This window comes from Meles meles, chromosome 7 (genome assembly GCF_922984935.1).
Source record: "Meles meles chromosome 7, mMelMel3.1 paternal haplotype, whole genome shotgun sequence".
Taxonomy (NCBI): domain Eukaryota; kingdom Metazoa; phylum Chordata; class Mammalia; order Carnivora; family Mustelidae; genus Meles; species Meles meles.
In genome coordinates, this window is record NC_060072.1 from 51,879,664 (window position 1) to 51,906,400 (window position 26,737).

Genomic DNA, 26,737 nt, shown 5'->3' on the forward strand with positions numbered 1-26,737 from the left:
TTTAGGATTATTTGTTCCATTTCTTTGAAAAAAACGGATGGGACTTTGGTAGGGATTGCATTAAATGTGTAGATTGCTTTAGGTAGCATAGACATTTTCACAATATTTATTCTTCCAATCCAAGAGCATGGAACATTTTTCCATTTCTTTGTGTCTTCCTCAATTTCTTTCATGAGTACTTTATAGTTTTCTGCATATAGATTCTTAGCCTCTTTGGTTAGGTTTATTCCTAGGTATCTTATAGTTTTGGGTGCAATTGTAAATGGAATTGACTCCTTAATTTCTCTTTCTTCTGTCTTGTTGTTGGTGTACAGAAATGCAACTGATTTCTGTGCATTGATTTTATATCCTGACACTTTACTGAATTCCTGTACAAGTTGTAGCAGTTTTGGAGTGGAATCTTTTGGGTTTTCCACATATAGTATCATATCATCTGCAAAGAGTGATAGTTTGACTTCTTCTTTGCCGATTTGGATGCCTTTAATTTCCTTTTGTTGTCTGATTGCTGAGGCTAGGACTTCTAGTACTATGTTGAATAGCAGTGGTGATAATAGACATCCCTGACGTGTTCCTGACCTTAACTGAAAAGCTTTCAGTTTTTCTCCATTGTGAATGATATTTGCAGTGGGTTTTTCATAGATGGCTTTGATAATACTGAGGTAAGGACATCATTAGTTTTTGATGTAGTGTTCCATGATTCATTATTTTCGTATCACACCCAGTGCTCTATGCAATCTGTGCCATTCTTAATACCCATCACCAGGCTCACCAATCCCCCCACACCCCTTCCCTTCTAAAACCCTCAGTTTGTTTCCTGGAGTCCACAGTCTTTCATGGTTTTTCTCCCACTCCGATTTCTCGATTTCTCCAATTTCATTTTTCCCTTCTCCTAATGTCCTCCATGCTATTCCTTATGTTCCACAAATAAGTGACACCATATGATAATTGACTTTCTCTGTTTGACTTATTTCACTCAGCATAATCTCCTCCAGTACTATCCTTGTTGAAGCAAAAGTTGGGTATTCATCCTTTCTCATGGCTGAATAATATTCCATTGTGTATATGGACAGTATCATCTTTATCCATTCATCTGTTGAAGGGCATCTTGTCTCTTTCCACAGTTTAGCTATTGTGGACATTGCTACTGTGAACATTGGGTTGCATATGGCCCTTCTTTTAACTACATCTCTATCTTTGAGATGAATAACCAGTAGTGAAATTGCTGGCTCATAAGGTAGCTCTATTTTTAATTTTTTGAGGAACCTCCACACTGTTTTACAAAGTGGCTGCATCAATTTGCATTCCCACCAACAGTGTAAGTGTTTTGAAACACTTTGAAAGGGTTTCCCTTTCTCCACAACTTCTCCAACATTTGCTGTTTCTTGCCTTGTTGATTTTTGCCATTCTAACTGATGTAAGGTGGTATCTCAATGTGCTTTTTTTTTTTTTAAAGATTTTATTTATTTATTTGACAGAGAGAACGAGAGATCACAAGTAGGCAGAGAAGCAGGCAGAGAGAGAGGAGGAAGCAGGCTCCCTGCAGAGCAGAGAGCCCAATGCGGGGCTCAATCCCAGGACCCTGAGATCATGACCTGAGCCGAAGGCAGCGGCCTAATCCACTGAGCCACCCAGGCGCCCCTCAATGTGCTTTTGATTTGAATTTCCCTGATGGCTAATGAGGATGAACACTTTTTCATGTGTCTGTTAGCCATTTGTATGTCTTTGGAGAAGTGTCTGCTCATGTCTTCTGCCCATTTTTTTGACTTGATTATATTTTTTGGATATTGAGTTTGAGAAGTTCTTTATAGATCTTGGAATACTTAATTTTCACAACACTCCTTCATAAGACTTTTTAAACGGTTTCAATAAACTTTTTAAAAATTTTATTTAAATTTAATTAATTAACATATATAATGCATTATTATTTCAGAGGTAGAGGTCAGTGATTCTTCAGTTGTATATAACACCCAGTGCTAATTACATCCATGCCCTCCTTAATGCCCATCACCCAGTGACCCCATCCCCCAACCAGCCTCCCCTCCAGCAACCCTCAGTTGGTTTCCTACAGTTAAGAGTCTCTTATGGTTCAATAAACTTCTGATGTTTTTCTAAATCCTTCTGATTCATCCATATTATTTAAAATAGATACTAGTTTTTTTAATTCCCGATTCTTTTTTTAAATTGAAGTATAATTAACATACAATGTTATTTTCATTTTGAATGTATGACAAAGTGATAAGACAATTCTCTACATTACTCAGCGCTCACCACAGTAAGTAGAGTCACCATCTGTCACCACACAACATCATTATAATCTCACTGACCATATTCCCTCTACTGTGCTTTTCGTCTTCATGACTTACTTATTTTATAACTGGAGGTTTGTGCTTCTTAATCCCCTTCACCTGTTTCACCTGTGAAACCACCCCCATCCTGTTCAGCAGCCACCAGTTTGTTCTGTAAATAGATACTAGCACTATAGCTAATGCCTGACATGAAGGAAGAATTTTACACACAGTAAGTTTCATAATCAAGTTGACCTTTTCCATATGGCAGAAAATTGCTAACTCATCTTCAGTTTGTGGTAAACTATGATTTTCCAGATCTGGTTTCCCTAGTCTCAGTTGTTCCATTATGCCTCAGTGGTTGGCCTTTTGTCCCTGCAAATTTAATTCTGGTTTTAGTGTTGTCATATTTTAATTAAGAATACTTAGATTCTTCTGTCTTCCAGAGTAATAAGGCCCACTTAATTTAAGTAACTCTACAACTTTGTGAGCACCTACACATTTTGTTTATAAAAGTCATGATGATGAATATTGGATAGATTGGTTTCCAAGACCAATTTGAATGAAACACCACCCAATATGCACACCCAATATGTGCCAGGCTGATGTAGGTTATGTTTTTGGTGTAACACAAGCCCTTAAACTCTTAAATCGATTGTTTAGCTATCCCATAGAAAAGTAAAGCCAGGATTTCCCAATTGTGGGAAGCAATCAATAGTGATTTTGACATAGAGGTAGACTCTCTGTTGCTTCCTGTCCTCTCTTTTGAGGAAGAACATAAATTTAGCTAGGCATTGTTGATTTCTTATGACTATGTTGGTATCTAGGTTATTCTTCTAGTTGTGAGAACCATGAAAACAAATACTGATGCTGAAAGGTCAATCATTTCCAGAGCCATCCTTTTCTCTTTCGTGGAGGTGGAAAAAACAGAAAAAATGAATACAGGAAACTTATTTCTCATATATTTTAGTTTCCACAAATTCACACAAATTATGATTTAGGTCATATTGGCCTTGCTGATTTGTGTACATCTGGTTTTCCCATTGATCTATTTCTTTTCCTCTTTATGTAGCCTGCTGTCTTTTGTCACAACTGGACAGAAAGTGGAAAAAAATCAGCTGAGTGATATTTTCTTAAAAAACTGTCAAACCAAAGATGTTAAAAGCTTGATCCTTCTCCCCTTTGGTGTACTGGTCTTCTTTGATCATCTGTATGTGTATACGTGCGTGTGTGTGCATGTATGCACACGTGCAAGACTTTGAAAATACTTGTATAAAATAAAGTTGGGCAATTGAAAATGGATTGGCAGGGGCACTGGGTTAAGTCTCTGCGTTTGGCTTGGGTCATGATCTCAGGGTCCTGGGATCGAGCCCTGCATTGGACTCTCTGCTCAGCGGGGAGCCTGCTTCCCCCCCTTCTCTGCCTACTTTCGATCTCTCTCTGTGTCAAATAAATAAATAAAATCGTTTTTAAAATAGAAAAAAATGGATTGGCAAATAGTTACAGTTTCTGCATTTAGGAATTACAAATAATCAAGTAGAGTAGAAAGCCAAATATCATTTTTAATGAATGTGTTGTGAGTCAGTAATTCAAATTTTAATTCGAAAGCTGGTAACATATTTACAGGTAGAGAAGTATACATAGTGACAGTAGAGGCACAAAGATTACTTTAATGGTGCTATGTTGGACTGAGGAATCTAAAAGTGTATAAATCTGCTGGAAATTAGCTTTGGCAACAGGCAGTATAACATTAGTTTCAGGTAAGCAACATAGTGATTCGACAAGTGTGTATGTTACACTGTGTTCCCCAGAAGTGTAGCTACTATCTGTCACCATAGAACACCATTAAAATGCCATAGATTATGTTCCTTTATGCTGTACCCTTTATTCCTGTGACTTATCCATTCCATTACTGGAAGCCTATATTTCCCAGTTACCTTGGCCCATTTTGCCCACCCCGCCCGACCCTGCTCCGCTTCAGCAATTTTCAAATATGTTCCAAAAGAAAAACTAGTTCATGGTAATAGGTAATAAAACCGAATAAGGTAACACTCAGAGGGCTAATAGTAGTTGGGAAGGAAAGGGCTAAGATACAAAAATAACCCTTTTGATGCCTCTTCCCCCACCTGTAATTATTGGTTTGGGCTTTATATACTCATCTCTCTTTAAAGATCTGATGTTTGGTCTGAAAGGATAGGATTCATCTTTCCTTGGATGTGTTTCACTCTGTCACTAAATGTTGCTTCAACTCAAACCTCTTCTTTGTCCCCTTCAATCTATCAGAAAACTCTGTTGGGGTTTTTGTTGTTGTTGTTGTTGTTTTTTAACTACTGTGATCATGGGTTGGGTTAGGTACTTTTCTTCCCAAATCCCTTCTTGCATGTTTAGTGCCCTTCCTCCCAAAGTGAAGCCAGTTAAGCTACACTAAACACTTACATTTTAAATTTAGTAATGTGTAATATAGCTTAATGAGAGAGAGAAATAAATATTAGTCTTAAATAATGTAGATAACAGCCTAATGGCTTCCTAGCCAGGTCCTAGTTATTTGGGAACATTACGTGAGAACTTGTCTTTGCTAAGTGAACACATTTTCTACTTATATTTTTAACCATCATTTGCTGGAGGTCTTTTTCCCCCTGAAATATTTTTTAAAGCACACAAGCTGTGCAATTAAGTAAAAAGTTACTGGCTTTGATTAAATTGCTTTGCACAAATGAGTGTCTATTGGATTTGGGAGAAATATTTATTTATCCTTTTAAGCTTTCCAAAAATCCTGCCTGTTACGTACCCACAACCGAGCTCGGGGGCTTGAAGAGTTCAAGGCTGACAGTAGCCGTGAAAAGTTTCATAGCCTTTTAAGAAAGTTCAACAGCTATGTTTGGGGAAGAAATATATGTGTTATGCAAGACTGCTAGCTAATGCAGAGTTTGTAACATATGGAATTCATAAAGGTCCAATTACAGGACCATCACTGTTTGCCATGGTTTTAACTTATGTAAGTTATTGATTATACTTTCATGAGATCATAATCAAAAGGTTATTCTTTGGTAATGGTGTGTTAGAAGAACTTTATCCTGAACTTCAAAGCCATCCTCTGAGCCCCAAGAACAAAGGCTGAGAAGTTTGAACCGGGGCCAGAATCAGTCTGTATGAGTTAACGATGTCCCAGACCATCCAGGAGCCAAATCAACCCATCCACGTGCATGAACTTTCTTTCATCACATCAGATCAACAGTCATCACTAAAAGATGACAGTTGATTCAGCTTTAATGTTTCTTTTTTTTGTTTTCTTTAGTGAATCAGCTTGACAAACTACGGTGTCTGCCTCATACCCGTTTATTTTAACTGCGAAGTACTGTCATTCACTGTGCTCTTGGGAGAGAATCATGGTCATCAACTAGGTTTACATCCAGGAAGGGGAATTGAAAGTACTGAAGAATTTATAGGAAATAATTCTTAAATATGAGAAAGCTAATATGTAACATAATAATTAAAAAGAAATAAAGGATGGTTCATTTTTGTGCTAATATTCTGGCATGTTTTAAATGGGCAAAATAGAAAGACCATGAGATTACAAATGGAAATATGCTGCCAGCTCTTTGGCTCCTAAGATCCTTATGTAAGGACCCAAAGGGTTATTACAGCAAATAAGCAAGACGCTGCCCTGTGTCATGACATAGGGCCAACTTTCCTGTTTCTCACATCAGCCCCTGCAAACCCGTGGGGTAGGTTACTTTCTCCCTGGGCCTTTGGATGACTCCTCTGACAGATCCTGGACTTTCTCTCATTAGCCAAAGATAATAAAATGTCCTCTGATTACTTTTGTGCTAAGATTATTCTCATTTCAGTAATTAAAATATCCGCTCTTCTGTAGTAGTTAAAATTTCAATCCACATTCACAGTTAAAACTCCTCCCCTCTCTTAGCAGCATCCTGGAAGGTTTGGTGGTTGACTCTTTTCATAGACCCCTCCAGCTCCTCTAAGGCTGGATGGCTGGGCTGCAGGTGGGGGGCAGGGAAACCAGAGACAAGAGGTAAGAGGGCGTTGGTGTCACCTACAGTGTTCCCTCTGGCACCAGAGGATGTTTAGAGCTGATCTTGTCATTATGAGCACTTTCCTGCATTCCTCCACTGGACGCACCTGACCCTTTTACCTGTGACAGGGTGATATTGAATGCTGGTCACCACAGTGCCCTGCCCGCTCTGGTCCTGCCACCACTGTTCTCCTAGCTCTTTACCAAATGTGCCAGGTGCCTTCCCACCTGAGAGACTTGGCACCACCGTTCTTTCTGCTGGTGTGCTCTTCCTTCACACATTTGTTCGATTATCTACAAGTTTTCTAACACTCATATTTACTTACTTGTATTGACATAAAAACTTTTCTGATAAAGACAACAATGGAGAGTAGGTGTTTTTTTTTTTTTTTAAAGTACTGGTTTAAGTCAGTAGGCTTTATTACCTGTATTGTCTAGTACAGTGTTAGGCCAGGTGGGGATTGCAGAAGAAGTCTTAGTCCCTGGTTTTGAGAAACTCTGATAATAATACTATTTGTCTGAACTTATGAAAGGAAATAAAATTTAAAAAATAAAAAATAAATAGCATAATAATAAAATTAAAATGATTAAAAAATAAATTCAGTGTTTAATCTCATACAACCAATTTCTTATATTAACATGTGAATAGAAAAAATCATGTGATCAGTAAAATTGTGACTAAATTAACTGTGCTAAAAAAAAAAAAGGCAGGGGGACTCAGTCAGTTAAGTGTCTAACTCCTGGTTTCAGCTCAGGTCAAGAGCTCAGGGTCCTGAGATTGAGCCCCACTTTGGACTCCACACTGAGCGTGGAGATTGCTTGAGATTTTCTCTCTTTCCCTCTCTCTCTGCTCCTCTCCCAGCCCATGCCCCCCACCCTGGCACACATACACACCTACTCTGTAAACAACAACCACAAAAATTATACTGTGCTTATGTTTCCAAAAACATGTTTGATTCTCCTAGATCTTGCCTTTTATGCTACAGATCAATTTCAGTCAACAGCTCTGATCATGGCAAGGTTTTGAAGTCAATTAACTCTAATTAATTCATAAAAAAACTTTTCCAAATTAAAACATAAACAAGGATAAGGAAAGAATACCACTAGTTTAGCTGACCTTTCTTTATTCATTCCTTCTTTGACACATCCAATAAATAGTTACTGAGCACTTTTTTTTTTTAAGATTTTATTTGACAGAGAGACACAGCTAGAGAGGGAACACAAGCAGGGGGAGTTGGAGAGGGAGAAACAGGCTTTCTGCTGAGGAGGGAGCCCAATGTGGGGCTCAATACCAGGACCCTGAGATCACAACCTGAGTCGAAGGCAGAGGCTTAACCCACTGAGCCACGCAGATGCCCCTTGAGCACTTTTAATGTGCAGACACTATTCTAGGTACTGGAGCCCAGCAAAGAACACGGAGTGATGGTCCTTGTGGAGTTTACTTTCCCTGTGGTGCAGAAGAGGAGACACAGAAGTTCTTAAATGTTTAAATGAACATATGTCAAGAGGTAGTAAGTGCTAGTGGAAAAATAAAGCAGCAAATAAAATATACATGGTGAGGGGTGCTGTTTCAGAGAAGATGGCCAGGAGAGGCTGCTTGGAGGAGATGCCATTGTACTAGAGAGGAATAAAATCAATAAGGGGGCAAGCTGTGTGGCTATCTTGGGGAAAAACACCCCAACAGAAGGCATAGTTCATGAGAGGTCCCTCCAATGGGAGTGTACCTAGCATGTTAGGGAAGCAGCAAGGAAGTGGGTGTGGTAGGACCAGAGTGAGTAGGGAGCTGCTGTTAATGAGCCTCCAGCCCAAGGAGGAAGCATTACCCTATCGCTTGTGATGCGTTATTCTCCATGAATCAAACCTCATTCATTCAACACAGATGCCAATATGAGGCTTTTTTTTCTTTTTAAAAAAGCCTTTTCTTATGGAAAATTTCAAACATGTACAAATATTGACAGAACAGAAAAATAAACATCCATTTATCCATCACCTAGATCCAAGAATCATTAATTCATGGCCAGCCATGTCTCATCTACACTCCCTACCCATGGCTTCCTCCCATACTATTTTGAAATAATCTCAGGTAACATGTCATTTCATCTACAGATATTTTAGTATGTATCTATGAAAGATTTTAAAAACTTTTTTTAAAAAAAAAACTCAAAACCATTAAAAATAGTTCTCTAACATAATCGAATGTCTAGTTACTGTTTAAATTTCCAACTATGGCTCATAAAGGTCAACAATTTTTAAGGTTTGTTAATTTGAGGGAGAATCCAAGGTAAGTGCACACATTGTGGCGGGTTGATTAACCTTAGTTCTCTTTTAACCTCTAGATTTCTCTTCCATCTCTCTCTTTTTTTTCCTTCCTTCAGATTTTTGTTGAGGAGACTGGGTGTTTGGCCAATAGTTTCCCATAGCCTGGATTTCACTGATTATATGTTTGCGGTATAGTCTTACTCATCCTTCTATCCTCTAAATTCCCTATAAAATAATAGTTCAATAAGACATTTCTAATTTGTTTTAAAGCTAAACAAATAAGACAATTTCAGTAAGATGTGATTTACCCCCCCCCCTTTTTAAGGGTATGACTAATTTGACTCAGAACTTGTATTTATTTTTTATAAACAGCTTTTGTGCCACAAAAACTGTCAGTCACTGGGGATTCAAATAAGAATAGGCAAAGTTCCTTCCATAGAGGAGAGTTTAATGGGGAAGACAAATAAATAGACTGTTACTGGAAGTACAATAATACAGATATGGGGGAAAGTACAAGAAAGAAGGATCTGGGCTGGGAAAGTTTTATGAAAGAGATGACACTTCACGTGTGCCAGACAGTTAAGTCAAAGTTTCCTTAGTGGACAAGAGCAGGGAGTAGAGTTCAATCCAGGCATAGAGTCAGGAGCAGGGTTCATGAGAAAGCGTGGCAGTTCAGTGGACTCAAAGCTTGCTAGACCTGGAGCGAAGACTCGAGGGAAGACATGAGAAGAGGCCCGTGGGCACAGCCAGCTGTAAAGCTGTATCTAAACTCTTCCCTGTGATTAGATACAGTTAAGAGTTTTAAGTGGGAGCAGTGGTATAGTCTAGGTGGCATTTCGGAAGAAAACTGAATGATATTCAGCCTTGAAGGTATAAATCTGGACAGCAGGAGTTACTAGGGAGACAGGTTGGGGACAATTACAGGAGTATGTGTGAGAAATGTCTGAATTTTGGTAGTAACAGTGGGAAGGAAAAGAAAGGGAACAGATTTGAGAAATCAGTGAGAGTTTGTGGAGGTGGCTGGTGAGAGAAAAGTTGGGGGTCTAGAAGGACTGCCAAGTTTATATCTTGAGTAATCAGGATCATAGTGCTATGTAAAGAAATCTAAGTGAATAGGTTTATCAGGAAGGTAATGAGTTTGGTCTAAACATATTAAGTCCAAGGAGAGATGTCTGGTAGACAGCTGCCAATATGAATCTAAAGCTCAGAAAAAACGTGAAAACTGGAGATAAAAATTTGGAGGTCTTTGAAATGTTGGTATAAATTGAAGTCACAGAAATGGATAAAATCCGTCAAGAAGACAGCAGAAGCAAGAAGAGGAGAGCAGCAGTTATTTCCTGGAAACATCAGTATTTTTTTCTTTTTTTTTTAATTTTTTATTTGTTTATTTTCAGCGTAACAGTGTTCATTGTTTTTGCACCACACCCAGTGCTCCATGCAGTATGTGCCCTCCCTATTACCCACCACCTGGTTCCTCAACCTCCCACCACCCCCCCCCCCCGCCCCTTCAAAACCCTCTGGTTGTTTTTCAGAGTCCATAGTCTCTCATGGTTCATCTCCCCTTCCAGTTTCCCTCAACTCCCTCTCCTCTCCATCTCCCCATGTCCACCGTGTTCTTTGTTATGCTCCACAAATAAGTGAGACCATATGATACTTGACTCTCTCTGCTTGACTTATTTTGCTCAGCATAATCTCTTCCAGTCCCGTCCATGTTGCTACAAAAGTGGGTATTCATCCTTTCTGATGGAGGCATAATACTCCATTGTGTATATGGACCACATCTTCCTTATCCATTCGTCCGTTGAAGGGCATCTTGGTTCTTTCCACAGTTTGGCGACCGTGGCCATTGCTGCAATAAACATTGGGATACAGGTGGCTCTTCTTTTCACTACATCTGTATCTTTGGGGTAAATACCCAGCAGTGCAATTGCAGGGTCATTGGGAAGCTCTATTCTTAATTTCTTGAGGAATCTCCACACTGTTCTCCAAAGTGGCTGCACTAACTTGCATTCTCACCAACAGTGTAAGAGGGTTCCCCTTTCTCCACAACCTCTCCAACACACGTTGTTTCCTGTCTTGCTAATTTTGGCCATTCTAACTGGTGTCAGGTGGTATCTCAATGTAGTTTTAATTTGAATCTCCCTGATGGCTAGTGATGATGAACATTTTTTCATGTGTCTGATAGCCATTTGTATGTCTTCATTGGAGAAGTGTCTGTTCATATCTTCTGCCCATTTTTTGATATGATTATCTGTTTTGTGTATGCTGAGTTTGAGGAGTTCTTTATAGATCCTGGATATCAAACTTTTGTCTGTACTGTCATTTGCAAATATCTTCTCCCATTCTGTGGGTATTTGCCTCTTTGTTTTTTTGACTGTTTCCTTTGCTGTGCAGAAGCTTTTGATCTTGATGAAGTCCCAAAAGTTCATTTTCGCTTTTGTTTCCTTTGCCTTTGGAGACATATCTTGAAAGAAGTTGCTGTGGCTGATATCGAAGAGGTTACTGCTTATGTTCTCTTCCAGTATTCTGATGGAAACATCAGTATTTAAGGCAGTGGCTCTTACCATTATTTTTTGAGTCATGGGCTCTTTTAAGAACGTGATGAAATCTAGGATCTGCTCTCCCTAGAAAAATAGTCCCATATATATGGACACAAAAGTTATGGATTCTTTAAGGGTGCATGGGCCCACATTCAGAACTCTTTTTAAGGTGCCATCAGAGAAAGAGAAGCATGAGAAGGTCATTAGGGAAAAACTGAGGAAAGAAGGAGAAGAGGAACTCACAAAGACTGTTGCTATAGACAGGGCAAAAAAATTTTTTTTATTATAATAAAAAATTTTGGAGAATATGGGTGGATGGAAAGTGCTCACTGGATTTTACAATTTGGAGGCTATTTGTGACCTTTTATGAAGATTTTATAGTGATAAGGACAGGGGTGCCTGCATGGCACAGTCAGTCGAAAGTCTGCCTTCGGTTCACGTCGTGATCCCCGGGTTCTGGGACCGAGCCCCACGTCGGGCTCCTTACTCAACAGGGAGTTTTCTTCTCCCTCTCCCTCTGCCCTTCCCTCCATCATGCTTTCGCTCTCTCTCTTTCTCAAATAAATAAATAAAATCTTTTAAAAAATGATGAAGGCAAAAGCCTTACTATAGTGAGCAGAAGACTGATGAGCAAGAACACTGAACCCATGAGTATAGACCTTCTGGAAGCACTGTAATGACAGGTAAGAAGAAAGGTAGCCGGGTAGAGACAGGGTTTGGTTTTTAACCTTTTAATCATATTAATATACATGAGGGAGATGACATTACTGTTAGAGCCAAAATCTCAGAGGATATGGGAAGGAAGCAGATTGAATGTGAATGTGGGCTATTTGTACGTGGATGGAGGGAAAGTTCAAAGAAATTCATACATAGCAATCTCTGTTTTGTTTGTGAATAGGGTATTGTCATCAGTCGAGTGACGATATCAGGGCTAGAGCAGAGGACTTTGGGGAGACTATGGAATTGTTGTGTTTAGGAGAAGGGAGAGAGTAGGGATGTTTAAAAGAATTGCTCAGGGAGGTGTCTGGGTGGATCAGTCAGTTAAGCACCCAACTCTTGATTTCAGCTCATGTCATGATCTCAGGGTTGTGAGACTGTGCTTGAGATTCTCTCTCTCTCTCTCTCTTTGTTCCTCCCCCAACACTTCTCCCTCTCAAACAAACAAATAAATAAAATCAAAAAGAAAAGAGAATTGCTCAGGGGTATTAGAGGGCAATTCAAGTTGGGCAGTAGATTTAGCCAGTCCTCAGATTTTGGATTTTCAGCTTCAGTGTTCTTCAGGGAAATTGCTTCAGTTCTGCCTCAGTTTCTTGTTTTCTTAAGAAGGATGAATAATGCATGTATGAATAACAGCTTTAAAATAGCAAATACCTAGAGGAATTTAGAAGAGTAAAAGGGCTGATGACACTGTATGTTCTAGGCAATCACTTTTTCTGAGGAAAAACAAATTTATACTGATGAATGCTACTTGAATCTTCTGCTAGTAACACTAGTTCTCTAAATTTTTAGACTTTGAAAATCTGTAACTATGAAATTATGGACTTTTCTGTTTGACTCTTAGATAGGAAAAGAACAACTGGTCATTGGATGATATCTTGTAACATAATATTTTGATATATGAAATTGTGATTATATGAACAAATAAGTCAAATTAAGACATATTTCATATTTACCAAATAGTTTAATGTATTTTTTCAAAACACAAAGTCAAGAAAGAAAGCGGTTTTTTTCCTGTTTTTTATCAAGAAGTAAGTTAATACTGTTCATGTGGATTCAATAAAAATATATTAAAGAATTTTAGAAAACTACCTGAAGCTAAGCCTAAGAAAAACATGACCTAATGTTAAATATTTTGAAAGCCATCACTGAGAATCTACTGATAATTCTGTTAGTTAAAAATTTTCAAACATTTTTTTTAAATCAACAGAAAGGAGATAACTATACATTATAAAGACCTCTGAAAGAAATGGGACATTAGTCTTGCCTCTTTGGAGCTACTTGTATGTGCTACGCAGATTTATTTGGGCATTTTATGAAGGTCATTCTGTCCTAAAAAAATGTGATGTGCTGAAATATACCACCATGTGAACTGCATGAAAGGGAGATGAAGGGAATGAGATACTGATGAGGAATAAATGCACTACAGGAGGTGTAAGGGTAATTGCTCAGTTGTGAAATGATTATCCAAGGCAGAGCTCTTAGCCCATTCTCTTCTCCCCCGCCCCATGTACAGGAATACCCAATGACTGCTGCTAAAGCTTTAAGAAAAGTTAGCCCGGTGATGGGTATTGAGGAGGGCACATATTGCATGGAGCACCGGGTGTTATACGCAAACAATGAATCTCGGAACACTACATCAAAAACAAATGATGTAGTACTGTACGATGAATAATATAATTTAAAAAGAAAAGAAATATTCAAATATAAGTCTTGAGATAAGAAGGAAAAAGAAAACAGAAAAAGCATTACTTTTCCTTTTTCGAGAGCTGAAATCTCCTCTCATGGCCTCTAGAACACCTGCATTCATACCACTGCCTTCTTAGCCCTTCTGCGTTCTCCAATTAATACCGTCCTACTCTCTAAGAGAAAGGTGTGGCTGTGCTCCCAAGGTTTCTTTTCCCACACCCCTCGTTTGGACTTTTCCCGGTGCACGGAGTACTAGCTATGCCCGTTAGAACAAAGTTTTCTTTCCTCAAAACTTTTCCTTACAATTCCTCCATATTGCCCAATACTGTCTTTCTTCTGCCCAATTTTGGGGTTGCCATTGACCCATAATTTTGCAAATGCTTGGATTAGGGCAGGCTTACTGTACGGAGGAGGCCCTTGCCCCAGAAGCCTCAAGGAATAAAGAAGAATGAAGCTTTCAAAAGCCTCTCCCTTGCCTATCTTGCCCTTCCCATGGAAAATTTTGGCAGTCCGGTGAAAGCAGTATGCTGAAAGGGGGCTCTATCTTTAAAACCTACTTTGTCTCCATTCTGATACCCTTTTCCCCTATCTTTAAAACAAATAAAAAAGAAAAATCTCTTTTCCATTCCTCAATGCTTGGCTTTTCTACTTCCTTGTTACTCGCTTTCAAAAAAATAAAAACCCCTGGCTTTTGGTTTTATCTAACACAAAACAGCAATATAGTGCTCTATTACATTGCTTTTCTATCTTTAGGAATCTTAAAAGAAAATGACTAGCCAGTGATTTGTCAGATAGCCAGGTCTGTTTCTGGTTTGCATGAGCAATGGTGATTCCAAACCGTAGGAGGAAAAAGATGGAAAATGTCTTAGATATTTTAGATTCATGTGAAGCCAAACTGTGTGATCTCCTGCCAGTTTTAGTTTACAAAACTTTCATGGTCCCGGATGTGTTTACTTGGACTTGAAGTTTTAATATTACCACTATATTCCAATAGCTTTACTCCCTCAACCCAGCCCACTAACTGTGGTCAATGGCAGTGTGGATAAACCCTGGAACAGAAGGATGAGGCTGATCGAGATTCTCTCTTAAGTAGTGTTCTCTCTTTAAGTAGTGTTCATTTCATTATCCATTAAGCCAAGACCAGTTTCACAATTAAATAACTACTCTTCATGAAAAGGAGCTTTTTTCTGTTTCTGAAACAAGTTCTCCTTAGAGCCAGTTTCAAAAGAAGCCGTGAAAGAAGTCTTTGTTGATAATTCACCTTTCCCAGTGACACTGTAATTTCATATTGTAATTTGCAGAAGACAAGATTTATATAAATTTACATATAGTTTTACAAAATTTATAAACTTGAGATTATAGAAATTATATATAATTTAAATTATATATATGTAACTTAGAGAAGGAATCAAGTTTCTTCTGGAACTATGAACCAGAAGAGCATTAGACAACATCATGTTTCAGAACTGGACCTTATCTACATTATCTGCTTATATTTATTATGGGAGCCTCATTGCCAAGGTTTTGTCCCTAAATAAGCATAAAACAGTAACAAACTACACAAAGATCGACTGGGTATCAAATGTCAATGTTTGTTTCCTTGTTCTTTTTTCAAAAATATTCTCTATGCTCTATACATGCTATGGTGACTGGCCACCCAGCAAAGTAAAAGAGAATCTTTTGACCCATAAAAGTAATTAAGCAATTGCCAAAACAGATAAGCTAATGCCCAGTCAGTAAAACCAGAGGCTAGTGCCATTTCATCATAACAATGTGAATGGAATATTCTGGGATGCACTGGGCTTACACCTCTGGATACTTCTCAATAGGTCATTCATTCATTCAGCAAATATTTATTAAATACCTGGCTGTACCCAATGCTGAGTGAATCTCCAGTAGAGTAGTTGTGGGAGGGCGGGGATAAACATAATCCCATCTTTAACCACAGACATTCCAATCTGTACATGACAATACATGATCTACACATGGGAAAAGTTTAATAATAATATGGGACAGTATTTGTCTAAGGGCCACACTGGTTTGAGACCTGTTGCCAGCCAGTGTAGGTGAAAACACTGGGATATAGGTACAGTTATGGTGTGCTCAGAGCAGGCCAGGTGAGCTCCAGAAGAGGATCCCTGTTGGGTAGCAGTCTGAAATAAAGGCAATTTGGAACCAGACTGTGAAGGACACTTATCAGGCTAAGGGCCTGATAGAGAAAGGGGTGACAGGAAAGCATTGTGATATGGCAAAACTGATGTTTCCACTAGATATATTGGCTCACCTATGGCAGAGATTTTAAAGAGGAAGGCTACAAAGATATTTCAGAAAATGTTACAATAATACCAGTATGAGGAAATAAGGGCTGGCTTAGGGTGGAAGCAGTGGGAATGAAAGGCAGGGACAGAATCAAAAGATTATACAAGGAGAAGGGAGAAAATTCTTGGTGTCTATCCAGCTATCAGAAGACAAAGTAGAGGCAGTAAACAACAAGTACTTTTGTTATTGGAAAAATGATAATACTGTTGACAGATAACAAAGACATCAAGTGCGGCATCTGGTTTGGAAAGGTAATGAAGGAAGCTCTGTGCACATGAGCTTGGCCATGAAGCAGTGGGAATGGTTCTCATTGAGTGAGCATCATCGACCCAAAAGGAAACAATTTCATCTGTGCAAGTGCCTGAGTTTTATAATAGAATACAGAGGGAAGAGCTGAGGCCTGAGTCTTAGCGATTTTTAACAATCATGAACTGAGAGGAAGAGGGTTAACAAGGAAGTGTAGGAAAATCAAAACATGGGGGAACAATCAGCAGAGTGTCCCAGCATCCAAGGATAATGAGTTGTGAGTTTGAAGGATGAAATTTTGCAGGGAGGTGACAAGATGAATGCCCAGGAAGAATGTGAGATCTGGCAATTTTTGGTCTAGACACTCAGGCGTCAGATTATTTTAAGCATTGGGTGTGCTGATTCATTTTGTTTGGGACTTTAGCATTGAACTCTATTCCTTTCTTGCTTCAGTGGATTTCTTTCTGCCTTTCACATACAGTGTAGGAGCTATTTCAGATACCACTAATAATGCTCGTACTGAATGCCCGGCTAATCTGAACACAACATGCATGCTATAATACCAGGTTCTTGTGAGAACTTAGATGAAGAGTGACCGGAGTTTAGTAAACACTCAACAAAAATTCTTCGTAAATTTTCCAGCTTTATGGCATCTGTATGCTTTGTATCTTTGAATCGCCTGAAATTTTCTTCAGAACCCATCTGATACCTTTATTGTTCCAGTTCTCTTCATGAACACTTAGGTCAGCATCATGATACATGAAGTTAAAAGAGGTTTGAGAGCTGTGGTTTTATGAAGAACCTTTGATTCTTAACTCAGAGGCTCTTGTAATTATCATGCTAATATATTAGATTAAGTATACACCACAAACCCAGAACTTCAAAGATAGAAAAGAAATACTGGATCCTTCTGTTCCTCCCCATGGTTAATGCAGTTCTCTGCTTCCTTTCTCTGGGTCTACCCAAGAAAGAGTGCCAGAGTGAAGGCCTTCTGGGTTGTCCCATTTTGCTGTTTAAATGATGTCTTCATCTTTTCTGGAAAGAACAACTCTAACATTCAGCCAAGTTGCTTGGAAGCAAGTTAAATGGCCTCCAGCACTCATTCCTCTCTTGATAATATTTGGGTGTCTTTTATACTTCTCCATGAAAAGAAAATTTACTGCATGGCAAACCAGGCCAGCAAGGTTTTTCAACAACTTAATTTAGAAGTGAATTATTCTCCTGAATAGACCCATTCTTTGTTTGAATACAAGGCAATCTTTTCATGTGCTTCTCAAATAAGCACACTACTTACCTCTACCTGAGTTCCCACTAGTGTCATTTAATAAAACTAAATGTCCCTAATAGAGGTTTCATACTCTCCAATATGCCACCTCCCTATTACAGTTCATGCTCTGAGTTCCTTTTATCTAAGTAATAAATCTACGATCTGTGAAGTTTGTTCCCAAACTTTAAAGCAAGCTTGTTGTTCTCTTTGGCATAGAATTTAGGTTTTATTTGCCCCCACATAAGTATTTCCAGTGGAGAGGTTTGAGACTAAGACTGTTTATGATTTTACAAATAAACTAAAAACAGAAAGTCCTGTCTAGAACTTAAACTCTGACATTATAAATCTATCATTTATTTCATCAGCCATTTTTCTTTGACTTTGAGGGACTTATTTAAGCCATTGAAGTTAATACTTAGGTTAAATGAAGAACATAGTTCATCTCTACTACATGGTGATCTGATTTGTAGAAATATTTATATGGCATGGGTGGTTTTGGTAGATCTGTTGATAACGACAAAATGAAACAATGAAAGAGGTCAGTGTCAAGATCAGAGATAAAGGGTTGGCCAATTTCTTTTTGTTTTTTTAATTAACATATAATGTATTATTTGTTTCAGGTATACAGGTCTCTGGTTGATTGGTGTTACATAATTCACAGTGCTCATCACGGCACATACCCTCCCCAATGGGGAGCAACCCCATCAGTGTTGCTCAGTATCTAAGTAGTTTTCAAATTGGAATTTTTAAGAAGGCAATGAGAACAGTAGATGGACAAACCCCCTTAAAATGTATATACCAAGTATAAAGGAAAGAATGAAATAATTTCAGAAATTACAACATCATTATCATCTTCAAAAAGAAGAGCAAAAAGGTTTTCTCTGGAAACTGTCTGTTGCTGATAAAATCCAAGCAAGAAACTATTTTGACCAGTTCCTGTCCTAGAATACAGTCTTAGAATTGCAACTGATATTTACTGATTCTCAGAGAAATCAAATCCATACCTCTACTATGAAATTTGTTATTGATGAGAATATTGGCTGTCTGGACAAATCCATTAAACCTAGCTGCATCATGCTAAGCAGTCATGCCAATGCTAATTACAAACTCCAACATCAAATATAATGGATTCTAACCTTGCCAGCCTACTTCATGTGGCCATAGTCAAAAGCAACAACAGGAGACCCAAAGGCTCTATGGCGTTGTTTCTGGACCCTCAGTGAAATTCTTTCAGTTCCACATTCTTGGAACATCATCAAAAGTTCTTGAGAGACACATTCAGAAGCTACTTTATTAGTACATGTTATTTTCTTAAAGCACACTTTCAAGGAGGGGCACATGAATGGCTCAGTTGGTTGAATGACCGACTGTTGATTTTGGTTCAGGTCATGATTGCAGGGTCTTGGATCAAGCCCCATGTCAGGCTTTGTGAACACCACAGAGTTTTTTCGAATTCTCTCTTTCCTTTTGCCCCTCTCTGCCACTCACAGTGTCTCTCTAAATAAATAAAATCTTCAAAAAAAAAAAAAAGCACACTTTCAAGAAGACAAAGAGATTTTAATTGTTATGTGAGCAGAGTCTCACCAAATAGAGGTCCAAGAAGAATATTTCATCTATGTCCAGATCAGAGAATTATACAAATAGAGCCAGTGATTATCATCAGCCACACAGAACTGAAGCAAGATATATAATTAATATTAATGTCTGTTTTTAAATAAATGCATTTATTTCACTATAAAAGACATGGAAAAATCAGTTAGCATCAACCCTACACAATCATTATTTTAATATGGGTGGTAACACACAAGTATTTTTTATTACTGCCCTTTTACGTATATCATCCATATAAATTTCACTTATAATGTGACAAATTTCGAAGATGTAATCATGGAACAGCAAATGACAACTTATGGTATTTGAAGCAATCTAGCCACTGAAATGTAGTTTCGGCACACTTGTGCTATATCCACTCAGCTCTTTTCCATCGTTATATGTACCGCTAATACAAGTGTCCAAAATAAGTCTTGGGAGGGGGTATGCATTACACAGGTGTTTGTTGCATTATTGTTTGCTAGTTATTACTGTACTTAGTAATACAAGTTACCCAAAGTTATTAATTTATGGGCATACAACACTAAAGCCTTTCATAATGCCAACTAAAATATGTTTTAGAACAAAATGTTAAGTGATAAACCTGATCTAGTGAGGCACAGAGGTAAGTGAAGCTGGTGGAGGTCATTTAAAACACCTGGATTCATGGAACACTAAGAAGGAGCCCACTTTTAATAGTTGTTGACTTTATTGCAGGGTCAGAAATAATATTCTCTTTTTCAAAGGAATCCATTCCAAATTGAAATACTGTTCCTGATGACACTCCTTTCTTTCATCAAACGTCTTGTAATTCTCTGCCTTCCCTCAAACAGGGTAGGAAATGACAGTCTTAAAACTCTTTATCCTCAGGGCCTTTCTAATGATGAATTTAGTAAAATTAACTGCTGACATTTTGTTGCTCATCTAAAGGCCCTACGTGGTGGTCATCTGGAACACTGCCACAGCCCAAAGAGCCAGTGTCCCCACCGCAGCTGAGATCACCCCTTTGCATTATCATCCTCATATGGAGTCCTTAGTACCTAATACATTGACACTATGATGTAAGACCAAAAAATGGTGTGAATGTCTACCAGGTATCTCTTAATATCCTCCATACTGGGAAATAAATTTGATACTGACTATAGGAAAGTTCATATTCTTTTTTAAAATGTCACTTTAGCCCGTGTTTATGTAATTCATAATTGAGTTAATTAACCCATCCAAATTCTGCATATCTCTACAAATAACTGCAGAGCCACTCAGCTCACCTCTCATTTTGGCATCTGCACTATTTATTGATTGCTCTTTATTCCCAAGAAAGAACATGTTTCCATCACAAATCCTTTGAATAACCCAGTTGAGAATCACTTAAGCATCAAAGCTCCCCAGGGAGATTATATACTTCACCATTTTCAGTATTTCGTGGCTATTCAAGTAACAGGTACCATTTTCTCTACTTAGACTTAAACATGTAGACATGTTTACAATGTAAAATTTTACAACATGTTATACTGCAATGGTGGTTTTTACACTTTTAAGCTTTTCTCTCCATAATTAAATTGAGACCTTAAATGTAAACGTGCCAAAGGGAAGGATACTGAAAAATAAATATTCACAACAAAATCATTACATTTTTGGACTTTCATATCTTCTTTTGCCAATAGCTTACTGCTTTCATTATCCCTTATGTATTACAGCTTTCCAAATTCTGATCAAAAGACTCATCTCAAATTTGAAAAGAATTAAAGAATGACCCAAGAAGCTGAGATGGATTTTCTAAGGACTAGCTGCCGATTGTTTTGACACCACTTGTTTCCTTAAGAGCTTTTTTCCTAAATCCTTTTAAAAGACAGCAACTAAATAATATTGTTTAAGCTAAAAAGCTACCTTATGGATATTTTGGATAGATGTCATTAATGTTTTAAAGCATCACTTCTCTCCAGAGTCTAATTCTAGAGTCCTAAAATCCAGAAGGGTGAGTTATGCCTACACAGATTTTCAGAGGTCATGTATTCCAGATTTCCTGTAGTGAAAAATGTCACTCTCCCATCAGAGGAGTGACCAGTTAAGAAATGCCTTCTCACACTCCATGGCCCCCATGGTACTGATTGTCACTGCCTTTTGTTGTAGGCAGAATACTTCTATGAATTCCTGTCCTTACGCTCCCTGGATAAAGGCATCATGGCAGACCCAACCATCAATGTCCCTCTGCTGGGAACAGTGCCCCACAAGGCATCAGGTGGGTGGTCTTTGCCTTGCGGGGGGGTTGGGGGGTGGGTGGAGTCTATACTTGTAATGGTGATGGGAGTAATTTCAAGACCTGGAAGTCACCCATCAGAGGAATCATGGAATGTTTTCCTGAAGAGATCCGATGATTTTAGGGCAGCTTGATTATCATGTCCCTACCTCCTTTGGGCAGAAAGTGAGAATGGGAGTGACAAAATGGCTGTTTCCTAATTTGCTGAAGACTTGACAAAGTCCTGGTTCATAAGCAATTCCAGATTAAAAAAAGAAAGTCACTACATGAGATAGATCCAGCCAATAATTATGAATTAATGTAGTGCACATAAATGTGGCAAAGATGCAAAGCAAGTGATTGGGGGAAAATGGGAAACATTGAGAAAAACTTTCCCCAAATGAGTATTGTATTAAATAAGAATTTGAAGGAGCGAAGAGACAATGGAAAAGTGGGAGAAATGGGTTAACATATCAGAGTTAATCATCCTTCTCTGCTGAGAAAACACAGTATTGGGTATTTGTTTAGAGATGTTCAGCATGTAAAACAGCAGCTCAGGCCTTTTCCAATTTGAGTTCTGGGAGGGAGTCAAGGCCAGAATTACCACCCCATTGTACAAATTAGAAAACTAAGCCTTCTGAGGCTTTACTGGCTTCCCAAAGTTATATATGAGTAATAAGCAGTGAAGCTGAGACCAGGTTTCCTGACTTTCAGAGAAGTACAGAGATCACTAATGTTAACATGGTCAAATACATGTGTGTTTCTTTCTCATCTAGGAATATAAATTTTTCCATAGTTGTGATAATAGAATATATATTTGGTTTTGCACTATAGTTGTTTTGTTGTTTTTTTTTTTTTTTTTGCTTTTAACACTTTAACACAAGCATTTTCCAGTGTCATTTTAGGTTTTTCCAAAAGTTGTTTTTGATGGCCTTATTATCCATTTAACGAACATACCCATAATTAGTTTACTCATTCCTTTATTGTGTGTTACTTGGATTGTTTTCAGGGTTTTCATACTAGGAATATCACAATAAACATCGTTTTTAAAGTAATAGATGGTCAGTGAGTAGGAGGCCCGTTTGTCTTATTCATCACGACTGCCAGCACAGGGCCCAACACAGAACAGGGCTTCATAAAATACTTACTGGATTAATGTTTGTATCAAAGTCTTAGAGCTCATCTCATTATTTTATTAAAGTAGAGTCTTAGAAGTACAATTATTGTGTCAAAGGACATGAACTATGAGCATTTCCAAAAGCTTTTAGAACAAATTGCCAAAATGCCAAATTACTTTCCACAAAGGTTGTGCCCGTTTGTACCCTGGCTAGCAGTGTGGGAGAGGGCCTAGCTCACCATAACATCATCAATGTGGGTTATTAATCATGTGAACTCTTTTGCTGACTTAAAAAGTGGAAAGAGGTTTCTTAGTGTTCTTTTAATTTGATTTTTTTTATTCCAACCAAGGTAGAAGACATTTTCCTGTATCTATTAAATAATGTAAAATGTCGGTTAACCATGCTTATTTTTATATTGAAAATATAAAATAATTTATTGACTTGCAATAAATTATATATTTTATATTATTATATATACTATTCTTTTTATATTACTGTTTATACTTTCTGATATATTTTTCAGTTTTTTTGAAGGCAGGGATATGCAGAGTCTAAGTCCTATGTGATCAAAACTATCTTTCCCTTTGTCATTTTTTTCCTGACTAGTTTTTTAAAAAAATTTTATTTATTTATTTGACAGAGAGAGATCACAAGTAGGCAGAGAGAGGGGGAAGCAGGCTCCCCACTGAGCAGAGAGCCCGACGGGGCAGGTGGGGGGGTCCTCCATCCCACACTGGGATCATAACCTGAGCCAAAGGCAGAGCCTTAACCCACTGAGCTACCCAGGCACTCCATTCCTGACTACTTTTATGCTTATAAATTAATTCTTCTTCAGAGAGCAATCATGTGATAATTGGAACATGCTTCTAGCATTTTATCAAATTTATTTTGACAATAGTATGAGGTAGGGCTCTCATCTGCATTATTTTCCTGAGTATTCAGCTTTTCCAGTGTAAGAGGTTGAATTGATTCAAGATATGCCTTTTATTTCACATTAAGTTCTTCCATACATAGAGTTTTAGAGCTTACTATATGTTCTAATATTGTAATATTTTTAGTTTTATAAAATTTTTAAATAACTGATATCATAACCCTGTCCTTTCTTTAAAAAAAAATTAGTCTTATTCTTCCAGAGGAATGTTAGAATAACTTTGATGTCTAATGAAAATCTCAATAAGCACTCCTATAAATCTATGCAGTAATTAAGAAATCAGATAGTCTTGTAAAGTCCACTTTCAGGTTTTGGTCATCTACTACTGCCTGTGGATCTTTATTTTTACATCCCAGAACAGGAAGAGCTGGGGACTAAATACGCAGGGTTTTTCAGTTTCTTGGCATAGGTACCCGTGTGGGTGTAGACAGCAAGAGTGTGAATTTGGGTTTCTCTTGGTCATCCCTGGGCTGCAGTTACAACTAGCAGCCCTTCCAGAGTATTTGCTTCCCATCCTGATGGGTTTGGGATTCTAGAAAGGTCCTATGAAGGAATGAGGCCTTGGATTCTGGAGATAAACTCCCCTGAGATTTATAGCCCCAAGGTTATGGATACCCCTTCCAGATCCATGGGCATCGCTGTTCTACACAGAGGGCATTGCTACTGCAATCGCATACTGCTACATCACGGAGACAAGAACATTCTTGGAGTGTGACCATTACTCAGTCTCATGCCAGGTCCAGTGTTTTTTTGTAGTCAAAGATAATTTTCTCAATCATATTTTTTGCTCTTTCTTTTCAGAAGTAGTCAGGAGTAAAACCAATACATAATAGATCTCTCAATTTCCATTTTATATTCTTAAGTTTTTCCTTTGCTGTTTTCTGGTTATTTAAGGAAAACAAGCTCATTGTAGCCCATTAAATAATTAAATCAATTATAAAGTTACACCTGCTGAACTTCTAATAAATCTTTGAGTTTCCAATTTAATGCTTGTATCCTAAATCTTCCCGGCCTTATTCACTTTAGTGTCTAGTAAAAAAAGCTTACTGAAATTCTATTTCTTCAGATATTGAAACAATCCAATTTTGAATATATGATGTGCCAATATTTTAACACACCGTACTGAGATAAAACTTCAATGTCGAATCATCTAGAATCTTAATAAATCATAAAATTTAGGGGGAAATGATTGATGTTTTGGACAAGGTAGGAATAAAAAGAGTAAGCCTTCTGGGCTGGGTGACTTGCTCATGTGCTTGTGCACACGCGCACACACACACACACACACACACACACACACACACACACACTGCATATACGACCCCCCCCAACCCCCCTACCCCAGAACATAAGGTTTTGAAGGCAGATGTAGGATTTGTTTGCAGAAATGCAGGTGCAAGAAGTTTATGGGACTTTTAGCTCATTGCAGGGCAGTTATTCATTAGCCTTATTAGCTCAGTCCCCACAGTAGGAGCAGTAAGGGTACCTTGAATTATTAAAAAGAAACCAAAGCAGTGTGTCTTTGGCCCTAAACATCCAGGTAGTATTCATTATTCTACCGGTCTGCTTTTTACCCGCACGCTGCTAAGTCGTTCTTTCATCCCCCCAGACTCCTCGATGCCTAAACATTGCACGAACAAGAAAATTCTTGATCTTTAACAGTTACAAAGGGCCTGCCTTCTGGCATCTGAAGAAAACAAAAACAGGAAATACAAACTGCAGGCTGCTTCAGTAAAACTGGATAACAAAAAAGCAGTTTCCCTCAAGCCAAGGCTTTATACCTCTTTGAACACGGCTTCTGTCATACCATGAACCCAAGACAGCAGGCTTCTTTCTCAGCCCAAGATTTCAGGAATTCCATGTCTAGACATTTTTTCAGTAGGTGCTAATGCTAGAGGGAACCCAGACCTCAGCAGGGAGGATGCTCAGTATTGGCTGAGAGAATGGACGGTCGTGAGCACAGCTTGGGGGCACCGATGAGTATACCTCGGTCGCACAGCGGTTTGTGGTCACGTGGTACGGAGCATGCGCTTTCGCCCTCGTCCTGTCCCTCCTCAAGGCAGTGGCTCGCGTGCCTCAGTGTGGAAGAGGAATACATTGGCTGTTTACTTCTGTATGAGTCAGTTTGTTGCAGTCAGCCGCACCTCCATGTGCACTTGAATGCCACGTGAGTTACGTTCAATCGGCTTCCGTTTTTCTGAGTTGTTTTAATTTACCTCAGCTTCAGTTATACAACCGAGACTGCCCTGGAGTTCACGACATCTGGACTAACTTCGTCTGGCTCTCGGTGAAAGCGGCCCTCTCCTCAGATGCTTATACACAACGTAACTATCACGTGTCTGTTATTCCCTGAAAGTAGGGCGACTGTGCTTTTTCTTCGAGATCTTTTTCTTTGTGTGTGTGTTTTTCGGCATGCACACTGTTCATGTCCGTTTCCCCCCACCCCCGGTCTGTGGGGGAATTTGTCTACTTATGGGGATGTGTGCCGGAGTGTATGAGGGGATGTGGGTGTGTCTCTCACAAGGTTTGTCTCTGTGTCTGTCAATGCCTAGTCTGTGACGGACGATAGGCTAGGTGCTGAAATTACAAAAAAGAACAAGGTATGGTCCTTGCCGTTGAAAATCTCATCCTTAGCGAAGGATACAGAATCATAATGAAATCATTGTAAGAAATCATGTATAGAGGTATTGGTGAAATACATAAGTGAAATGATTTAGGCAGGGGGTGTTAGGGAAGACTACAGAGAAGGTGACAGAAATGTTTCATTTTCGTCTTGAAAGATGAGTAGGAGGACACTGGACAGAAAGGAAGAGAAAGAATATTCCAAGCAGCAGGGTGGGTGTGCGGTCAGGACAGTGCAGCCATATACCACATGCTGAGGAACAGAAAGAAATCTAGTTTGGGTAGAGCACAAGTTGCACAAAAATCAATTACTAACTAAAGTCAGGTGTGTGGGGTTTTTTTTGTTGTTTTGTGTTTTTATTTGAGGGGAGAGGGGTATAGGGAGAGGAAAAGTCAATCTCAAGCAAACTCCCTGCTAAGCAAAGAACCCAGTGTTGGGCCTGATCTCACAACCCCAAGATCATGACCCAAGCTGAAATCAAGAGTCAGGCACTCAACTGACTGAGCCCCCAGGCACTTCAGGTGTTTTGTTTTGTTTTTTTTAAGCAAATTTTTTGGGAACATTTTAAAAGCTCTAATTATAATTTGTATTACTTGATATTATTAATTATAATTATTAATTATATAAATATTATTTATTATAAATAAAATTTATAAGCAGAAAGGAGGACAGGTAGAATTTATACACACAAAAAAATAAAATTTCTATTTCAAGTTTAAAACTGAAAAATAGGCAAATGTAATTAGTGTTATTTACATATCTTTTATTAATTTCTACTTTTATTTTAAAAGTTAATTCATTGAAACTCATAAACTTTGTGCTTCCTAACTTTTAAACTTTATTTCCTAGTTCCTGTCAAATCATTCTGTATTGAGATTCAGACC

The 26,737-nt window shown here is 38.3% G+C and overlaps 1 protein-coding gene across 1 annotated transcript in view; it reads left to right on the forward strand.

The window, feature by feature from the left end:
* WIF1 (WNT inhibitory factor 1) overlaps window positions 1–26,737 on the forward strand; it is a 71,803-nt gene that overhangs the window by 24,291 nt on the left and 20,775 nt on the right. Inside the window, exon 3 of the mRNA XM_046012790.1 lies at window positions 21,076–21,184. Within this exon, the coding sequence (XP_045868746.1) occupies window positions 21,076–21,184 (109 nt within the window). The remainder of the gene's footprint in view (window positions 1–21,075; window positions 21,185–26,737) is intronic.